Raw genomic sequence first — 17,673 nt, forward strand, 5'->3', positions numbered from 1 at the left:
AGTAGGTGGTGAAACAAGGAGTACAGGATTTATTCAAAATTCAACAGGTTTATGTGTGGTCAGACTAAAATCTTCAGAAGCAAGTGAAGTAGAGCAAAATACGATGACAGTTTTAAAATATTTAAGTAAATATGATGTAATAAATTTGTAGTTTACATCGTTGACTTATCATTTTGGTGGTTGGGGTTTTAACAGGTAAATAAATGTTATAGCTTCACCAATGCAAGTTGTTTCTCTTTCGTGTAAGAGTTGTCCTTCTTGGATTAGTTTCCAATGCAGATTTTTGAAATAAGTTTTGCTACGTCTGACTTCCTAAATGTCATCAGAAAATAGGATGTGAAGAATTATCAAATAGGATAATATACATTTAAATTCTCATGCACTTTGGAGGTTAATTTGTAACACATTTTGAAGGCATAATTTTCCTACTATTGTCAACTATCAAACATGAAAGCTCAAAAACAATGGAAGATGAACATTCCTAACTTGATAGGACTATTTATAGATGTCTGTGGTGTTATATAGGTTTTTAATACATTGATAATGGGCATTCTGTGACCTATAGCTCTTAATTTCTGTGTCATTTGGTCTCTTGTGGAGAGTTGTATCATTGGCAACCATACGTAATGATAATCAGGTTGTCTGCATGTTGATATTATATAAAAAAAGAAGATGTGGTATGATTGCCAATGAGACAACTATCCACAAAAGACCAAAATGACACAGATATTAACAACTATAGGTCACCGTACGGCCTTCAACAATGAGCAAAGCCCATACCGCATAGTCAGCTATAAAAGGCTCCGATAAGACAATGTAAAATATCACTGTGAGCCACAAAAAGCCTTTATATTGTGTTGAGCAACAACTGTATGCAGATAACCAGATAATCCATTTATCAGGCTTTATTTGCGTCTTTTGGAAGTGTTTTCCTAGTTTCACCAGCAACTGGCAGATGACTTGATAAGTTCAGGTAAAACTTATCAATGTAGATTCAAACGTTATTATGCTGCCGATCTGTCCAGGTCAAAGTTATTAAGGCGGGGTTAACGTATTTAACATCTCAAAGCCGTGATATACAATTTTAATAAGAGCTGAGCAGAGTAATATATACAGTGGGATGTACGATAACACATCTTATTTTTTTATTGATATTTTACCTTCTAACTCAGTTCCCACAGGTATTGCTATTGACCTCCGGACCCTGCCTCGTGTGAACACTTTGGATAAGGATCCCAGACTGATCCTCTTTTTCTTCTTGGTTTCAGACGATGTTTCACTGATTGGTAATGATATACTACTTTTATTTTGACTGTCAATCAATGGCGTCAGGGAGTTACTGCGATCTCTCAACTCTTTTGGCGTACCAAACTGTGCTAGAAAAGGAATGAAAACTTTATAAACCAGTGAAACTGCGAGCTACTGCTCACTGATGATACCCCCGCAGTAAGTGGATAATTTTAATAGTGTATAAATATGCAAGTGTTCGGTAAACAGGAAGTTGTAGAGTGATGAGTCTGAAAACGCATCACACTCTATAGCTGACTTATATAAACCCTGAAACCAAATTTTCGAAATCCTTGTATTGTAGTTCCTGAGAAAAATGTGACGAAAATTTTCCACTTGGCTATCATGTGAAAAATCATACAAGTGTTCGGTAAACAGGAAGTTGTTGAGTGATGAATCTGGAAATCACATGATATAGCAGACATATATAAACCCTGAAACCAAATTTCAGAAATCCTTGTATTGTAGTTCCTGAGAAAAATGTAACGAAATATTCATGGGACAGAGGGACTGATGGATGGACTGACGGTTGGATGGACAGACAGACATAACACAGTAACATGTGGTATAATAAAACAATTGTGCAGATATATCAAAAGACTACATACTTGAATTTGATAACGTGTAAAGATAAATTTTTTAGAAGTTTGGGTCGTTGGTCTTCATTAGATTCTTGAAGTTTGGGTCTTTGGCCTGCTTCAAATTCTTAAGTTTGGGCCACTGGCCTTCTTCAAATCCTCTTTTGTTTGCGCCAATGGCCTTCTTCAGACGAAAAAATTACACACAAATGTGCTCCAAAGTCAAAGTTCTTAATTTGAAAAAAGTTTCAACATTAATCAAAGCCGACTTAAAATTAACAGAACATAAATAATACCATCAAAACTTGAGTCGTTATGTGTGAGGTTAGCTGACAATGGTGGTGTTTCGTACGGTGGCAGATCTTCACTGTTTGGTGTGGTACAGCGGATGGTGGGTGGTGTGGACGGCACATGTAAAGTATACCCAGTCTTCACTGCTTGCTCTTTCATCTACAAAAGGCAATTCATATTTCTTTCAAAGTAAAAAAAAAGAGTTTCAAACTTATGCTGAAACTGATAGATTTATAGTACTGATAATCTCCCCTTAATAACTTTAATATTATGGATACACTTTGTTGTCAGCTATCAAATTTTTGAATTTTGCCGAAGGAACATTCTTTCCATCAAAATTTAGGATTTTGAAATATTTAATTTTCTTCCTTTTTTTCTTTTTCAATAATTTAAAACACTTTAAACCAGGTGCTCCGCAGGGCGCAGCTTTATACGACCGCAGAGGTCGAACCCTGAACAGTTGGGGCAAGTATGGACAAAACATTCAAGCATGATACAGCTCTGAATTTGGATTGTGATCAAATTTTTGACATTACATGTTTTTTTTTTACACAAAACAAATGCCAAGATTTTACAAATCAATTAAAGATTTCTTCTTCAAACTTTTTAAATCTAAAATTAAATAGTTGACACAGCATAGGTTTCTGACACAGAATGAATGTGGTCTAATGAACTTAAAAGGTTTTTTTTGCCTTTGAGCAAATCACTATGCTGTTGAATATTAATCCTCTCAAAAAAATGTTTGAAGAAATTTTCTTTTTATTTATGAAATCTGAAATGAGAAAAATTTAACCCCCCCCCCCTTTTTTTTCACATCCCCGTTTCCCTTTTTCAAAACTGATATCAATTCAAATTTCTAATGGAGTTTGCAACAATAACTACTCATTTAAATACATCATAAAATATTAAGATGTAAAAAAACTGCTTGTTATCACTGAATGGTAAAGATTATTTAAATTTATCAGTTGGTAGTAAAAAGTGTATATACATTGTATATTGTATATAACAAAGATTTAAGTTGATTCTGGACAAAGAAAGATAACTCCAATTAAAAAAAATTCTTGCTATTGCACAAATAGGATATTTCTTGCTTACTATTCTGGACAAAGAAAGATAACTCTAATTAAAAAAAAATTTGCTATTTCACAATATTGTGCAATTAGATATTTCTTGCCATTGCACAATACTGTGCAATTGAAAAGACTTGCTATTGCACAATACTTAATATAATAATTTTAGATCCTGATTTGGACCAACTTGAAAACTGGGCCCATAATCAAAAATCTAAGTACATGTTTAGATTCAGCATATCAAAGAGGCCCAAGAATTCAATTTTTGTTAAAATCAAACTTAGTTTAATTTTGGACCCTTTGGACTTTAATGTAGAATTTGAAATTTGAAAACAGGACCAAAAATGAAGAATCTACATACACAGTTAGATTTGGCATATCAAAGAACCCCAAGGATTCAATTTTTGATGAAATCAAACAAAGTTTAATTTTGGACCCTTTGGACCTTAATGTAGACCAATTTGAAAACTGGACCAAAAAAACTTCAATAATCAAGAATCTAAGTACATTTTTAGATTCAACATATCAAAGAACCCAACCGATTCATTTTTTGTCAAAATCAAACTAAGTTTAATTTTGGACCCTTTGGACCTTAATGTAGACCAATTTGAAAACGGGACCAAAAGTTGAGAATCTACATATACAGTTAGATTCGGCATATCAAAGAACCCCAATTATTCAATTTTGATGAAATCAAACAAAGTTTAATTTTGGACCCTTTGGGCCCCTTTTTCCTAAACTGTTGGGACCAAAACTCCCAAAATCAATACCAACCTTCCTTTTATGGTCATAAGCCTTGTGTTTAAATTTCATAGATTTGTATTTACTTATACTAACATTATAGTGCGAAAACCAAGAAAAATGCTTATTTGGGTCCCTTTTTGGCCCCTAATTCCTAATCTGTTGGGTCCTAAACTCCCAAAATCAATACCAACCTTCCTTTTGTGGTCATAAACATTGTGTTTAAATTTCATAGATTTCCATTTACTTAACCTAAGGTTATTGTGCAAAAACCAAGAAAAATGCTTATTTGGGCCCTTTATTGGCCCCTTATTCCTAAACTATTGAAACCAAAACTCCCAAAATCAATCCCAATCTTTCTTTTGTGGTCATAAACCTTGTGTCAAAATTTCATAGATTTCTATTAACTTAAACTAAAGTTATGGTGCGAAAACCAAGAAAATGCTTATTTGGGCCCTTTCTGGCCCCTTATTCCTAAAATGTTGGGACCAAAACTCCCAAAATCAATACCAACCTTCCTTTTATGGTCATAAACCTTGTGTTAAAATTTCATAGATTTCTATTCACTTTTACTAAAGTTAGAGTGCGAAAACTAAAAGTATTCGGACGCCGGACGACGACGACGACGACGACGACGACGACGACGACGACGCCGACGCCAACGTGATAGCAATATACGACGAAAATTTTTTCAAAATTTGCGGTCGTATAAAAATGACTAGTTTATATATCATTTTATTCTGGTATCACCTAAGTTGAACAAAGGTATACAGAAAAACATATAATTTAATATAACATTGCGTTGTACATTGGTTGACGAAGCATTAAATGTTATATTACAAGGGTATGATCAGTATAGCCGACAGGTTAATATCAGAGAGAATCCAGTTTGTCATTTAGAATTCTAATAATTTGGCGCAATTTCCAAGTTTAGATTTCTGTTTTTGGTTCATAATAGCTTTAAATTTTAAAACATTACAGTTCAATAGGTATTTCTTGTCAATAAGTAGTGCTCTATCTGTCATTAAATAGTGGTATTCGTCACGGATAGCAACTCTGCAGAATGGACAGTGTTTTCATATAAACAAATTTAAAGACATCTATCTGCTACCCTCCAAAAACTAGACAACATTCTTTGGTTGTATTTCGTTCTTACCACAGAAAGTTCCATTTCCAACTTTTTAACGTGTTGCTCTTTGGATTCCAGTTGAGTGCGTAGAATTACAGCCCTTTCCTGAGCGTCCCGAGCTTGTTTGATTATCTCCCATTTCTCTTGTTCAGTATCCTCTCTTTCACGGGCCAACTATAAAATACAATGTATAACATCATTTAATGTATGGTGATTTGTCTGTGATGAGAAGGTTTTATACTGATTTAAATGAGCAGGATATATGTGCTGGAAATAACTATTATATGGTTATAAACTCACGATGAAAACTATCAAAAGAGAAATATAAAAGAACATTTAGGGAAGATCACTCACAAACATGTTTAACCCCATAATATTCTTTAAGTGCCTGTCCAAAGTCAGGAGTCTGTAGTTAAGTGGTTGTTGATGTTTAATGTCTGTCATATTTGCAATAGTAAATTATAAATTAGACTAAGTTTTCTCACTTGAATTGTTTCATATGCCTTTTATATAGGCAATACACAGTTATGGTTTTTTTACTCATTGTTGAAGGCTGTATGGTTGCCTATCAGTTGCATACATCCACTTCATTCAAACTTGGGTGGATAGTTGACTCATTGGCAATCATATCACATCTTCCTATAATAGTTGTTAAATGTCAGTGTCATAGGAGAATCAAACACACAACATAACTCCTGTAAATTGTTAAAAACAAAAACAGTTCAAAAATAAAATCTTCCTTTTGCAGCAACAGTTTTTTGTAATGAATATGTCTAATGTCAATTTTTTTTTTTCAAAGATGTCTACCTGTTTGATGGTTTCATCATTTTCTGCCATTTTCTGTTGATAATTTCTGATAAAGTCCCGTAACTCTGTCTCTTTATCCTCCAGTGTGGTGTACAACTGTTTCATCTGGTTCAGAAGCTCTAACTTTTCTGCCTTTAATCTCTTTCTGTCAGATTTCATTGCTGAAATATAAAAATATATCATGATTTAAAACACTCTGGAGATTGAATTGTTCTGTGCATTTGATTATGATTTCAACAATAATTGACAACTACAGAAAAAGTCATATATGATACTGCAGTCTTTTAAAGAATGGCTTGTTTATATGTTTTGAATTTGTTGCACATCTTCAAAGTTTCAAATAAGGATACATTGACCTCAGAGACAAACAAACTCTCAACCATAGTAGTAATAGTTCAAACAGAACATTGATTTCAATAGTGCTTTATTGTTTTCAAAAAGGGGTTGGTATGGCCTTCTGTTTTGGGAGCTTTATGGTGCATAAACACCAGTATATCTTTAAAATTTGTAATCTGGCGTGTAGGTGCATGTATAACTAAAGGTACCAGTCTTATATTACATCTCCAGTTTTCGGTGCATGTCAAAACAATGAGGGAAACAAAATAGTCCACTTTTTTCCGAATTTTTTTCTGGACTCAATTTTTTCTGTTTGATTATAGGTTCATGCTGAATTGAAATATATATATAGATTTTTTAAAAAAATTGCATCTTTTTGGGGATATCAATCCAGGAAAGTTTACTGGAAGTGGTGGGGCCTAGTAAAAACACCAAACAGAAAGTAAAAAAAATGTTTTGACTTCAGGGTTACGTTACTTATATTCTTGTTGCATGACCCACTTTTTTTCTATTAAATCACAATTTCACATTATTTTTTTATTTTCAAAGATCAGCTGTTTTGCATGTAAGCCTAATGGAGCAGTCAATTACAAGACTGCAACCTCAAACCTACTCTGTTCATACAGTACAATTAGAGTTATTTCCCCTGGACCTAACTACTTGGGGGGAAATTAACCCAATGAAATGTTTGTGTATTTTTAAATTTTATAAGGAGGTTATTTATTACTGTATGCTTATAAGAGAACAAAACTTTACATTTTTCATTGCGTGCATGCCTTTTATAGCTTCATTGCTGTATGGGCTTTGCTGATTATTGAATCTGTACCATGACATATAGTTGTTAATTTCTGTGTCATTTAGTCGCTTGCAGAGAGTTGTTTCATTGGCAATAATACGTACCTGCACTAATTATTATTATATTTTTTTTCATCATATTTTTAACTCTGGCTTTCCAGACAGGAATGCATGATTAACAAGAAACTATTTGTCAAGAGGAATTTGGTTATCAAAACTTAGATATAAACAGACACTTGAACAGCTGCGAGTATCTTAGCTTATAACTTTCTTTAGTAGAAAGCACATTTAAGGTGGTACCTAACACTACAGGGAGACAACTCTGTAAAGTCAGCTAAACATTTTAATTATGTTGTGTTGTAAAAGGAATATTAAGCTTCTCAATGATCAAAATTGGTGTTTGTCAAATTGCTATATAACCAGTGTAATTTTACTGACAAAACGGTTGGTTCAAAAAAATTTATATTTTTGTCAAAGGGTCAAAGTAAATACTTTGTCAAAATTTTATGAAAATTAAACGAGCCAAATTAATTTTAGTGAAAGTGTTGGGTACCACCTTAAATCCTTTTTTCCAAATTATTAGGTGTATTTTATTTCCAAAAAATAGAGAATGGAAATGGGGAATGTGTTAAAGACACAACAACCCGACCATAGAACAGACAACAGTAGAAGGTCATTAATAGGTCTTACATGCAGCAAGAAACTACCGCACCCATGTTTGAATCATTAGACATAGTGTTGGTAGCTGGACAGATCAAGATTTTATAATGTGTTTTACGTCTATGAAATATGAGAAAAGGGTGAATTTAATGAGCATGAAAAAAGAACCTGCAATCCCATTTTGTGCCTGCATGTACCAAGTCATGTGTTTTTTTTTAAAATAGAGAATTGAGTCAGTAAAAGTGTCAAAGAGACATTTACTACCCAAACATAGAGCAGAAAGCAGCTAAAGACCAACCCTGGGTCTTCAACGCTGTGGGAAAATCAAACATCAGGAGTCTGCTTTAGTCAGCGCTTTGTTTGTTTGTATGTTTGTATGTTTGTTTTTGGCAATTCCTGTTATCCTTTTTATGTGTTATTATTAGCATACAGGCTACCAATATTTCAGAACTGGTTCCTTGTTACAACTTACCCTGTAATGCCTCCTTTGCTCTATTAAGCTCCTGCTTAGTCTGAATTAGTTCTAGTTTCAGTTCACCATATTTACTTATATCACAGTTTATATCTTTGCCATTTTCTTGTGAAGATAAAATGTCATTCTGAGCTTTCAGCCGAGAGTTCTCTTCTTTTAATTGTTTCATTTCGTTATCTTCATCAACTCTTTGTTTGGGATTTATATCTGTAAAACAGAGAATACATGTATTTATGAATACCCAACATTGCCTTAAATACGGGTACATACTTCTAGCTATGAAACCAGGTTTAATCCACCATTTTCAACATGAGGAAATGCCTGTTCCAAGTCAGAAACATGACAGTAATGTTTACAATTGGTTTGGTGTGTTTGAGCTTTTGATTTTGCCATTTGTCTTTTTGATAAAGGACTTTCTGTTGAATTTTCCTTAAAGTTTGGTATTTTTGGTATTTTACTTTTTTCTTTTTTATAAAGAGAATGGTAATGCTTGGTCATAGTGTATTTATTTGGTAATGCTTGGTCATAGTGTATTTATTTGGTAATGCTTGGTCATAGTGTATTTATTTGGTAACGCTTGGTCATAGTGTATTTATTTGGTAATGCTTAGTCATAGTGTATTTATTTGGTAATGCTTGGTCATAGTGTATTTATTTGGTAATGCTTAGTCATAGTGTATTTATTTGGTAATGCTTGGTCATAGTGTATTTATTTGGTAATGCTTGGTCATAGTGTATTTAATTGGTAATGCTTGGTCATAGTGTATTTATTTGGTAATGCTTGGTTATAGTGTATTTATTTATGACTCAACATCCATGTCTTTGTACCAAACGAAACTCAGCTACTCAGTGCAGCCCTTAAATTGAAAAATATTTTTCATCAACTAGTCACTGGGACCTGGGTTACCATTTGGTCTAGGTAGTGATACTTTTGAAGTGAGGATGTGTTTATTTTTTGCTTATTTTGTTCCTTAACGATTGCTCTTCTATTTATAGTACTGTAAATTCAGAAATTATTGCGTGCATTTATTATTGTTATTTTGTCATTTTAGACTAAGATGCAATTTTAACTTTTGCAATATTTAGAAAAATCCTGTTTGATTCATATAAAAAATTTCAAAATGCAGTTTAGATAATTACAGGTATAAACCTGAAGCATTAGTTTCTGAATTTACCGAATCAATTTTTAAATTCAAATTTTTTTAATTTCACCAGAGACTGTTTTTCGAATCATTATCTATATCAAAAGTAACAGCTGGCACAATATTGTAAAAGACCAGCAAAATTTTGCACTTTATAAAAACATTCATAAAATGTTTGATTCTCTTTTTTTAAGTTACAAATACCATACAATAATCCATCAGTTTCCTGAAATAGGTTATCATGATGGTAATTTTTTCTGAACACAGATGCTAATGATAAGATTATAAAAATATGTGGCTTTACTTATTAAATCTTCAATTAAAAAGTTCAAAAATACCTCAAAACAGATGCCTTTTGAGTGATAATAAAAGTATTATTATTAGTTATCCTGTGTTTATTTCATAATCTTTTCCTTTGAAATAAGATATGACCTTTTAACCTTGTAGATGTTAAATCAGATGAGGTATAGAGGATGAAATTATAAACTGAACAAACTTGTTTTTGTTCTCCATATCTCTCTATCCAGAAATCTCTATTTATCTTTTATCGTTGCATAATTATGTATAAATTGATGAACAAACAAAACAGTCAAACTGTATGAAAAAGTTTTACAAATTTTATTTGCTAGAAAAAAAAAAAAAATTTAACCAAACAGAACAAATAAAACAAACATGTGCCTGAGGACATGAATGCCCCTGCTTTATAAATTTCAGCTTCAAACAAGTGAAAATGGGAGGGATGGATGGACAAAATGATAGAAAGACAGAATTAAGGGCAAACGATAGAAAGTTGGAAGGACACAAGGTCAAGGGTAACACTTGAAGCCCTTTATATCTTTCTGCCCATTATTCTTTATTTTGTAAAATACTCACGTTCGTCATCACACTTTGTCCCACAATCCTGTTGAGGTGTTGATTCAGTTATTTCACTAATTTCTGTTAACTTTTTATTCGTGTCCAGCAATTCGGCTCGTAATGAATTCACTTCCTGGTTGGCAGCGTTTATTGATCCGTCGATTCTCGCAGCTAATTTCTTATTATCCTCCACCATCTTACGGAATTTACTCTGAGCGTCGTGCAGAAGTCGTCTAATCAAAACCATAGACGACTTCAGTGTGTCCTGATGTTTTGGTGACAAGTCTGTGTCAAAGGATATTTCGCCATTTCTTGGTCGGAAAATGTATTCCACAATTTGATCATTAAGACAATCCAGTGACTGGATAGCTGAAAAATAAAGAACGAAATGATTTTACCTCCTGGTTAGCAGCATTTATTGAACATAAATCTGTAAAATAAAGAACACAAATTTGGTTAGTCCAGAAATGAAGTGATCAATGATTTTAATTCAAAGAAACTTATTCACCAAATTAAGTATCAAATCTGGTCTCAACAAGATTTTTGATTTTTTTTGATTTTTGGTGTTTTAACGCCACTTTTAAGCAACGCATTTAGGCTATTTGGTGGCGGCCAGTTTTCATTGGTGGAGGAAGCCGGAGTGCCTGGAGAAAACCACTGACCTTCGATAGGAAAACTGACAATCCTAGTCAATTAAGATTGAAGTCGAGTGCACCTGCACGAGCAGGATTCGAACTCACAACCTCAGTGTTGACTGGCTTATGATTACAGTAGTAACTACTTAGACCACTCGGCCACCAAGGTCCCGGTCTCATCAAGAAGATACAAAGTTGAACTAACAAGTGGTTACATGTTACATAAAGCATCAAGCACAGAAGTCATTTTATTTAGGACATGACAAAAAATGGATGAAAATATAATTGCTGGACATATAAAAGAAAAGATAAGGTGAAGGCAAGCAAGTGGGGGATATCATCTTTTATTCTAATGAAACTGAACAAAAATACTTAATAATGAGTTATCTCCCTTATGAGTTTGACTGTCCCTCTGGTATCTTTCGTCCCTCTTTTATGCAAGTATCAAATCACAGTTATTCTCCCTTTTAAATTGCAATATATATATATATCAAGGAATATTATATATCCTAAACATAAAATATTAATGGATTAAATGATTGAGGTTTTCAGCCATTTTCAGCCCTATTGGTGGCAGAAACTGGACTGTCTGGAGAGAATCACCAATTTCTGCAGGAAAACTGACAATCCTTGTCAAATAAAAGAGTAGGATTATTATTCCGCCATTTAAATTAAAGTTAGACACTAGTCGCAGCAATTATCCACTGTCTTCTGTTCTTATATTTTAAGAAAAAAACCCTTAATTTACAAATTAAGACCTTAAATGCCTCCTTCTATAAATTGATGATAAACTGTTTTTCAAACAACAAAGCATGTTAATTTTTAACCTTCATGTATATAGCTCCAGGTTAATTCATATTTGATTGCATACGAATCAATTTCACCAGAAATATCTTTTAGTAATGTACATTTCATATTAATGTTTTTGTTTCTTTACATTTTCTAAAGAATGCATGTTTCTATGAAGAGGTTATTACTGTTAATTTGTTATAAATATCAATAAATTTCATGTTATCTCACAGATCATAGATATTATGCATCTTTCAGATAGACATACATGTTTGAAATTACATTTCTGATTGCCGGATTGAGTCACAAAATATAATACATAAAACTTCTTCGTCTATAATGTACAGTTTAAAATGATGATTGTATTACGTCAGAATTTCAATTCTAAAGGATAAAATTGAATACATCCTACAATCATACAATTAACTGTGTAAATAGAAACATAATTGGTAATAAATATAGTAATCTATTCCGTAATATACAAGTTTTGTAGATAAATTTCCTGCTTATCCTTAACTTAATCTAAAAGGTTAAATTGTATTTCAGACACAACTATTATTTCAAAGGAGACAACCTTCAAATATATCTGCATCTAACATTGAATATAGTACTGAATTATATAAACAAACAGAAATGAATTTGTATGTATGTTTCCAAAAACTTTTCTTGGTGGGACCACTAATATTACAACTTCCAATTCTTTGCTACCACAACCCCTCCCCTTATTTATATAACTTTATGTAAAAGTTTTAACCAGTTGCTGAATTTATTATTTTAAATTATAAACTAACAGTGGCTGAACTAGAATAATCAACAAAAAAAAAGAGTGTGTGGTGTATCACTGGAAAAGGGCAAAAGTATTCCATTAATAATTGTGCAGGCAGGCCAGACAGTCAAATTTCAGAAAATGTAAAAAAAAACAAAAACAACAACAACAACCGCGATCTACCCTGCCCTAAATATTCAAGACATGTATATCTGCTGACTTTGTCTTTTTATTCAATATGGTATATACCCAAATCTTTCTTATTTTATCTTGCTCTAGCTTACCTCTCAAACTCTATACCTTTAAAATATGATTTTGATTTTTGGTGTTTTAATGCTACTTTTAAGCACCACATTTAGGCTATTTGGTGGCGGTCAGTTTTTACTGTTGGAGGAGGCCTGATCAGTGTCCGGAAAAAACCACTGACCTTTGATAGGAAAACTGACAATCCTAATAAAGTCAATTAAGATTGGAGTTGAGTGCCCCCACAAGTGGGTGTCAAACTCACAACCCCGTTGTTGACTGGCTAGTGATTACAGAAGTAACTACACTGGGCCACCAAGGCCCCTATATCTTTTATATATAATGTAATAACAATCTAAATTAAGTATGTACATACATTATTGAACTTTCAGACACACTAACTAATAACCAAGGAAATGAATTATTAAGCATGGACATTCATCCTCACTATTAATTCCATACTGGATGAACTTCCCCAGAAAAGATACATCACGATATGATCTGGTACATTGTACCTGTATTCAATCCTGACTGAATCTGATAACTTTTAAGACAGGAAATGAAAACAGGTGATAATTTTCTTTTAAGAACTCCAACAAAAATACCAGTTAAACCTCTTCTTTTTCTAAAAGTCTAATGTCTGTTCTTTTTGATAATGGCATTTAGATAAATCTCTCAAAAATACTGGTCTAATCTCTGATTCCTATTAAGCTCAAATTATTATCTAATACTGCTCCATGAAAAGAATTTAACATTTAAATAGGAAATCTTAAAATTCTAAATCCAGTGTGAGAAAAAAAACAGAGCATAAATAGACTGTAGCTTAAAAGACTTAACATTTAGATATCCCTCTTGGAATAGGATTCTTACATAATCTGGAAAATCACTTCAATTAGTTATATGAAATATTATATAATTACGTACAATTTCATTGATCGATTTCCGAGTTGGATTTTGTATCTCATAAATTTTCCTCAAATTTAATCCTCAATGGGCATCAGTATCCAATGTAAATTAAGTCACTATATAAACATTGGATATATTATCTTATACTAAAGCTCATCCCAATCTAAAAGCTATAAATAATTGTGTCCAATGTTGATTCTTCCAAGTACGATTCACTAAAATCAATTCCCAACTGAGATGAATTTCCGATACATTTCATGCTCAAGTACCTGTATCCCGCTAAGAATCGGACACTCTTCCTTTATGGTAATGTATCACTCAAGAAAAAATGCTTCTAATGAGAACTGACATTCTCTAAAAAATTTCACATATACAGTAAAACTTGGCTAAACCAAATCCTACATAAACCAAAAACCTGTATAAACCAATTATGTTCTAAAGCACCATCATATCAAATTGTATGTGTTGTGAACCTGATAAAACCAAACATCAGCAAAAACCAAACAAAATCTTAAGTCCCAAAGAAGTTCGGTTTAACAAGTGTCACAGTATATTTCAAGCTAAAGACAACCACACAGCATCCCCCTTCAAATCTGCATCCTTTTTTTAAGGTAATGGATCACTCAAGAAAAACGTTTTCGAACAGAACTGATGAATTCAACACTTTTTTATACATCAATTTCACTGATAACGCTGATCGGCAATAAAAAGTATTAAATTCTTTATGAAGCTATGATAAAAATCTGATAAAACTTTCTAAGCCATCTTTATTTCTAATGAATTAAAACAAGAAATGGATTTCCGATATAAGTATCTCCTTTAATCGTAAGGATTATAAGTACCTGTAATCAGCTTTGATTCCAATACCCTTCATTAAATATAATCGTCAATTTAAGTATGTAAATTGCAGATGTTAATTTCACATCTAAGTCTTACCTTTTTGAAAAAGACGTTTAATCAAGTTTTGAAATCTATAATCATGGAATCGTTAACATCTAATGGGCTCTAAATTTTTATCTCTAAATTTTTATCTCGTCTTTAAAAATTGCACAGATTTTACAAAACTCAAACATGAATCACCGATACATTTCTTGTTTCTAGCATAGTGTAAACTTTGAACGATTTCATTTTTAAAATTTATTGACCCTTGTAAAGTGTGAACACATTTCCATGATGAAGTGATATTAATGAAGCAATGATGAAGAAATCAGCTCTTTAAAGTTTATGCGATATATAAATACTTTTATATTTACATACTATTAAATATCATTATTTTTTGCCAATATTTACATAGTAAAATCTGTTTCAAAAATATAAATTCATCTGGTTTATATGTTTTACATGTTAAATAAATTACGCATGTAAATTTTTTTTTTAATCTTGAAGTTTTGAGAACTAATTTATCAAGAAAAGTCATGATTTTCTCAGATCAAAAGAATTGAAAGATTCTCATCAATTTAAAAAAATAAGATATATATAGCTGAGGGCAACTATTCTACATATGTATATCGATACATTTCAATTTGGTATACTCAGGAAAAAAAACTTATAACAAGGATGTTTTGCAGCTGTTAATAAAATATGCACAAAAATTCCATTGAAAACTAAAATTTGTTGTACTGTTAGTTTAAATAACCATCAGCAACTATCTCATTACAAGACTAGAAAAAAATTGAACACTCAATGTCAATTAGAAAGACTCTGCAGTTTATTTTGATCTAGATTAAAGTTGGGAAACCTGGACAAGCATTTAAAAATGAACAGGGTAGCAGTATATGTTTGCATGAAATAATAAGGTCATGCAGCTACTACAATCAAAACCAAAAATGACTATTTGTAAGGATCCTTGTACTGTATTAGGCAGCAGATTAATATGAAATAAAATCATTGAGACAGCAACCCAACAAAACAGAAATAACTAAACAGAGTAAGACATCCAGTCAGGTCCTAAGACATTTAGACAAGACTTGAGGAAGTCATCTAAGTGCCATGACCTTCAGTAGGAAAACTTACAATCCTTAAGTCAATTAAGATTGGAGTTGAACAAGGTTTGAACTCACAACCTGAGTGTTGACAGGCTAGTGATATAATTGGTCAACTACTTAGAACATTCGGTCTGATAGAGGTCCCAACCAAACAGATGCCCAGGCTAGTGATACAATAAGTGAACCACTTAGAACATTCAGTCTGATAGAGGTCCCAACCAAACAGATGCCCAGGCTAGTGATACAATAAGTGAACCACTTAGAACATTCAGTCTGATAGAGGTCCCAACCAATCAGATGCCCAGGCTAGTGATACAATAAGTGAACCACTTAGAACATTCAGTCTGATAGAGGTCCCAACCAATCAGATGCCCAGGCTAGGGATACAATAAGTGAACCACTTAGAACATTCAGTCTGATAGAGGTCCCAACCAAACAGATGCCCAGGCTAGTGATATAATAAGTGAACCACTTAGAACATTCAGTCCGATAGAGGTCCCAACCAAACAGATGCCCAGGCTAGTGATACAATAAGTGAACCACTTAGAACATTCGGTCTGATAAAAGTCCCAACCAATCAGATGCCCAGGCTAGTGATACAATAAGTGAACCACTTAGAACATTCAGTCTGATAGAGGTCCCAACCAAACAGATGCCCAGGCTAGTGATACAATAAGTGAACCACTTAGAACATTCAGTCTGATAGAGGTCCCAACCAAACAGATGCCCAGGCTAGTGATACAATAAGTGAACCACTTAGAACATTCGGTCTGATAGAGGTCCCAACCAAACAGATACCCATTAGCTTGTTATATTCACTCAGGTGGACCTGAGATATCTAAGTGACAGTATTTCTATCCCCCAGTAAACTTTTAAGGTGGTACCCAATACTTTCACTAAAATTAATTTGGCTCGTTTAATTTTCATAAAATTTTGTCAAAGTGTTTACTTCGACACTTTAACAATAATTTAAAAATTAAAAAAAATTTGAACCAACCGTTTTGACAGAAAAATTACACTGGTTATATAGCAATTTGATAAACACCAATTTTGATCATTGAGAAGCTTAATATTCCTTTGACAACACAACATAATTAAAACATTTAGCTGACTTTACAGAGTTATCTCCCTGTAGTGTTAGGTACCACCTTAAGGTTGATATAAAAAGGATTAGAAATCAATTCCAGATCTATCAAAATCAAAACTATGTTTTTCCTTTTCATACGCCTCATATATTTGGTTCCAGACGACTTTTCCCCTAAGATTTTCAAAAATGGAAATAATTATGAAAAATTTTACATCAATAATTTTCTAAACTGCGTAATTTAAACCACTATGTTGGGTTTAACAAAGATGTTAATAAAAATAACAATAAGATTTCTCACAAAACTAATTCAGAGAAAATTAATAGTACTTTTTTACTTCCACCACGCCCTATTACTGACTATCACTTTGGCAGATACATTAAGATCTGTGTTTAAGATTGCCATTAAAAACAATTGTCTCTTGCAGCAGATTGCCTTGCCATACAATGCACTTTGCTATCAGAAACAGAAGAATACAATCTTTGTACCAGATACACCCATGAGGGCATTAACCCAGATTGTGTGTTTCTAATTTACACCGAGATATTATTGTCAATTCAAAATTATAAGTTTTCATTAATTTATTGCAGGGGTCCTTTAGCAATTTGACCATATGTTATTGAAATGCATGAGAAATGCAGGGTACCTAATTTCATTTAACATTTACATCTTGGTGTATTAGTATCATTAATTAAGTCTGCTGTTCTGATAGCTATTAATAGAATGTGCAGCTCACACTCAAAACAAAAATTTGTAAAGACCATGAACAACAAGCAATAATAACAATTTTTTTACGAAATACTAAATTAGGATAGATTTAGAATAAAAAATTTACTTACTATATTTCATAAAATATAAATCCTTATATAGATATGTAGACGTACTTACTATCATACATGAATGAGTGTTATTTATTATGATACCTACTTAAAATTCTTTAATTTGTATACTATTAAGTACATAACTGGTTTGTATAGGATGGGTGCAGGAAACTATCAGTTAGTTCAAAATGTAAAACTGTTCAAGTGTCTTAGGTGGATCATAGTGCAACAGCTCATTGTTGGGTGTCTGTCTATTATCATATAACTTGGGTGGTTTTAAG

The 17,673-nt window shown here is 32.5% G+C and overlaps 1 protein-coding gene across 7 annotated transcripts in view; it reads right to left on the bottom strand.

The window, feature by feature from the left end:
• The window catches only part of LOC143056777 (kazrin-like), a 71,537-nt gene that overhangs the window by 17,783 nt on the left and 36,081 nt on the right, over positions 1 to 17,673 (bottom strand). For all 7 annotated transcript variants that reach the window (XM_076229934.1, XM_076229937.1, XM_076229933.1 and 4 more), the window contains 6 exons: positions 10,181 to 10,531; positions 8,167 to 8,373; positions 5,904 to 6,064; positions 5,124 to 5,270; positions 2,162 to 2,315; positions 1,161 to 1,376 (listed from right to left, as the gene is read on the bottom strand). In XM_076229934.1, coding sequence (XP_076086049.1) covers positions 1,161 to 1,376; positions 2,162 to 2,315; positions 5,124 to 5,270; positions 5,904 to 6,064; positions 8,167 to 8,373; positions 10,181 to 10,531 — 1,236 coding nt within the window. The remainder of the gene's footprint in view (positions 1 to 1,160; positions 1,377 to 2,161; positions 2,316 to 5,123; positions 5,271 to 5,903; positions 6,065 to 8,166; positions 8,374 to 10,180; positions 10,532 to 17,673) is intronic.

Source organism: Mytilus galloprovincialis, chromosome 13 (assembly GCF_965363235.1).
Source record: "Mytilus galloprovincialis chromosome 13, xbMytGall1.hap1.1, whole genome shotgun sequence".
Lineage (NCBI taxonomy): Eukaryota > Metazoa > Mollusca > Bivalvia > Mytilida > Mytilidae > Mytilus > Mytilus galloprovincialis.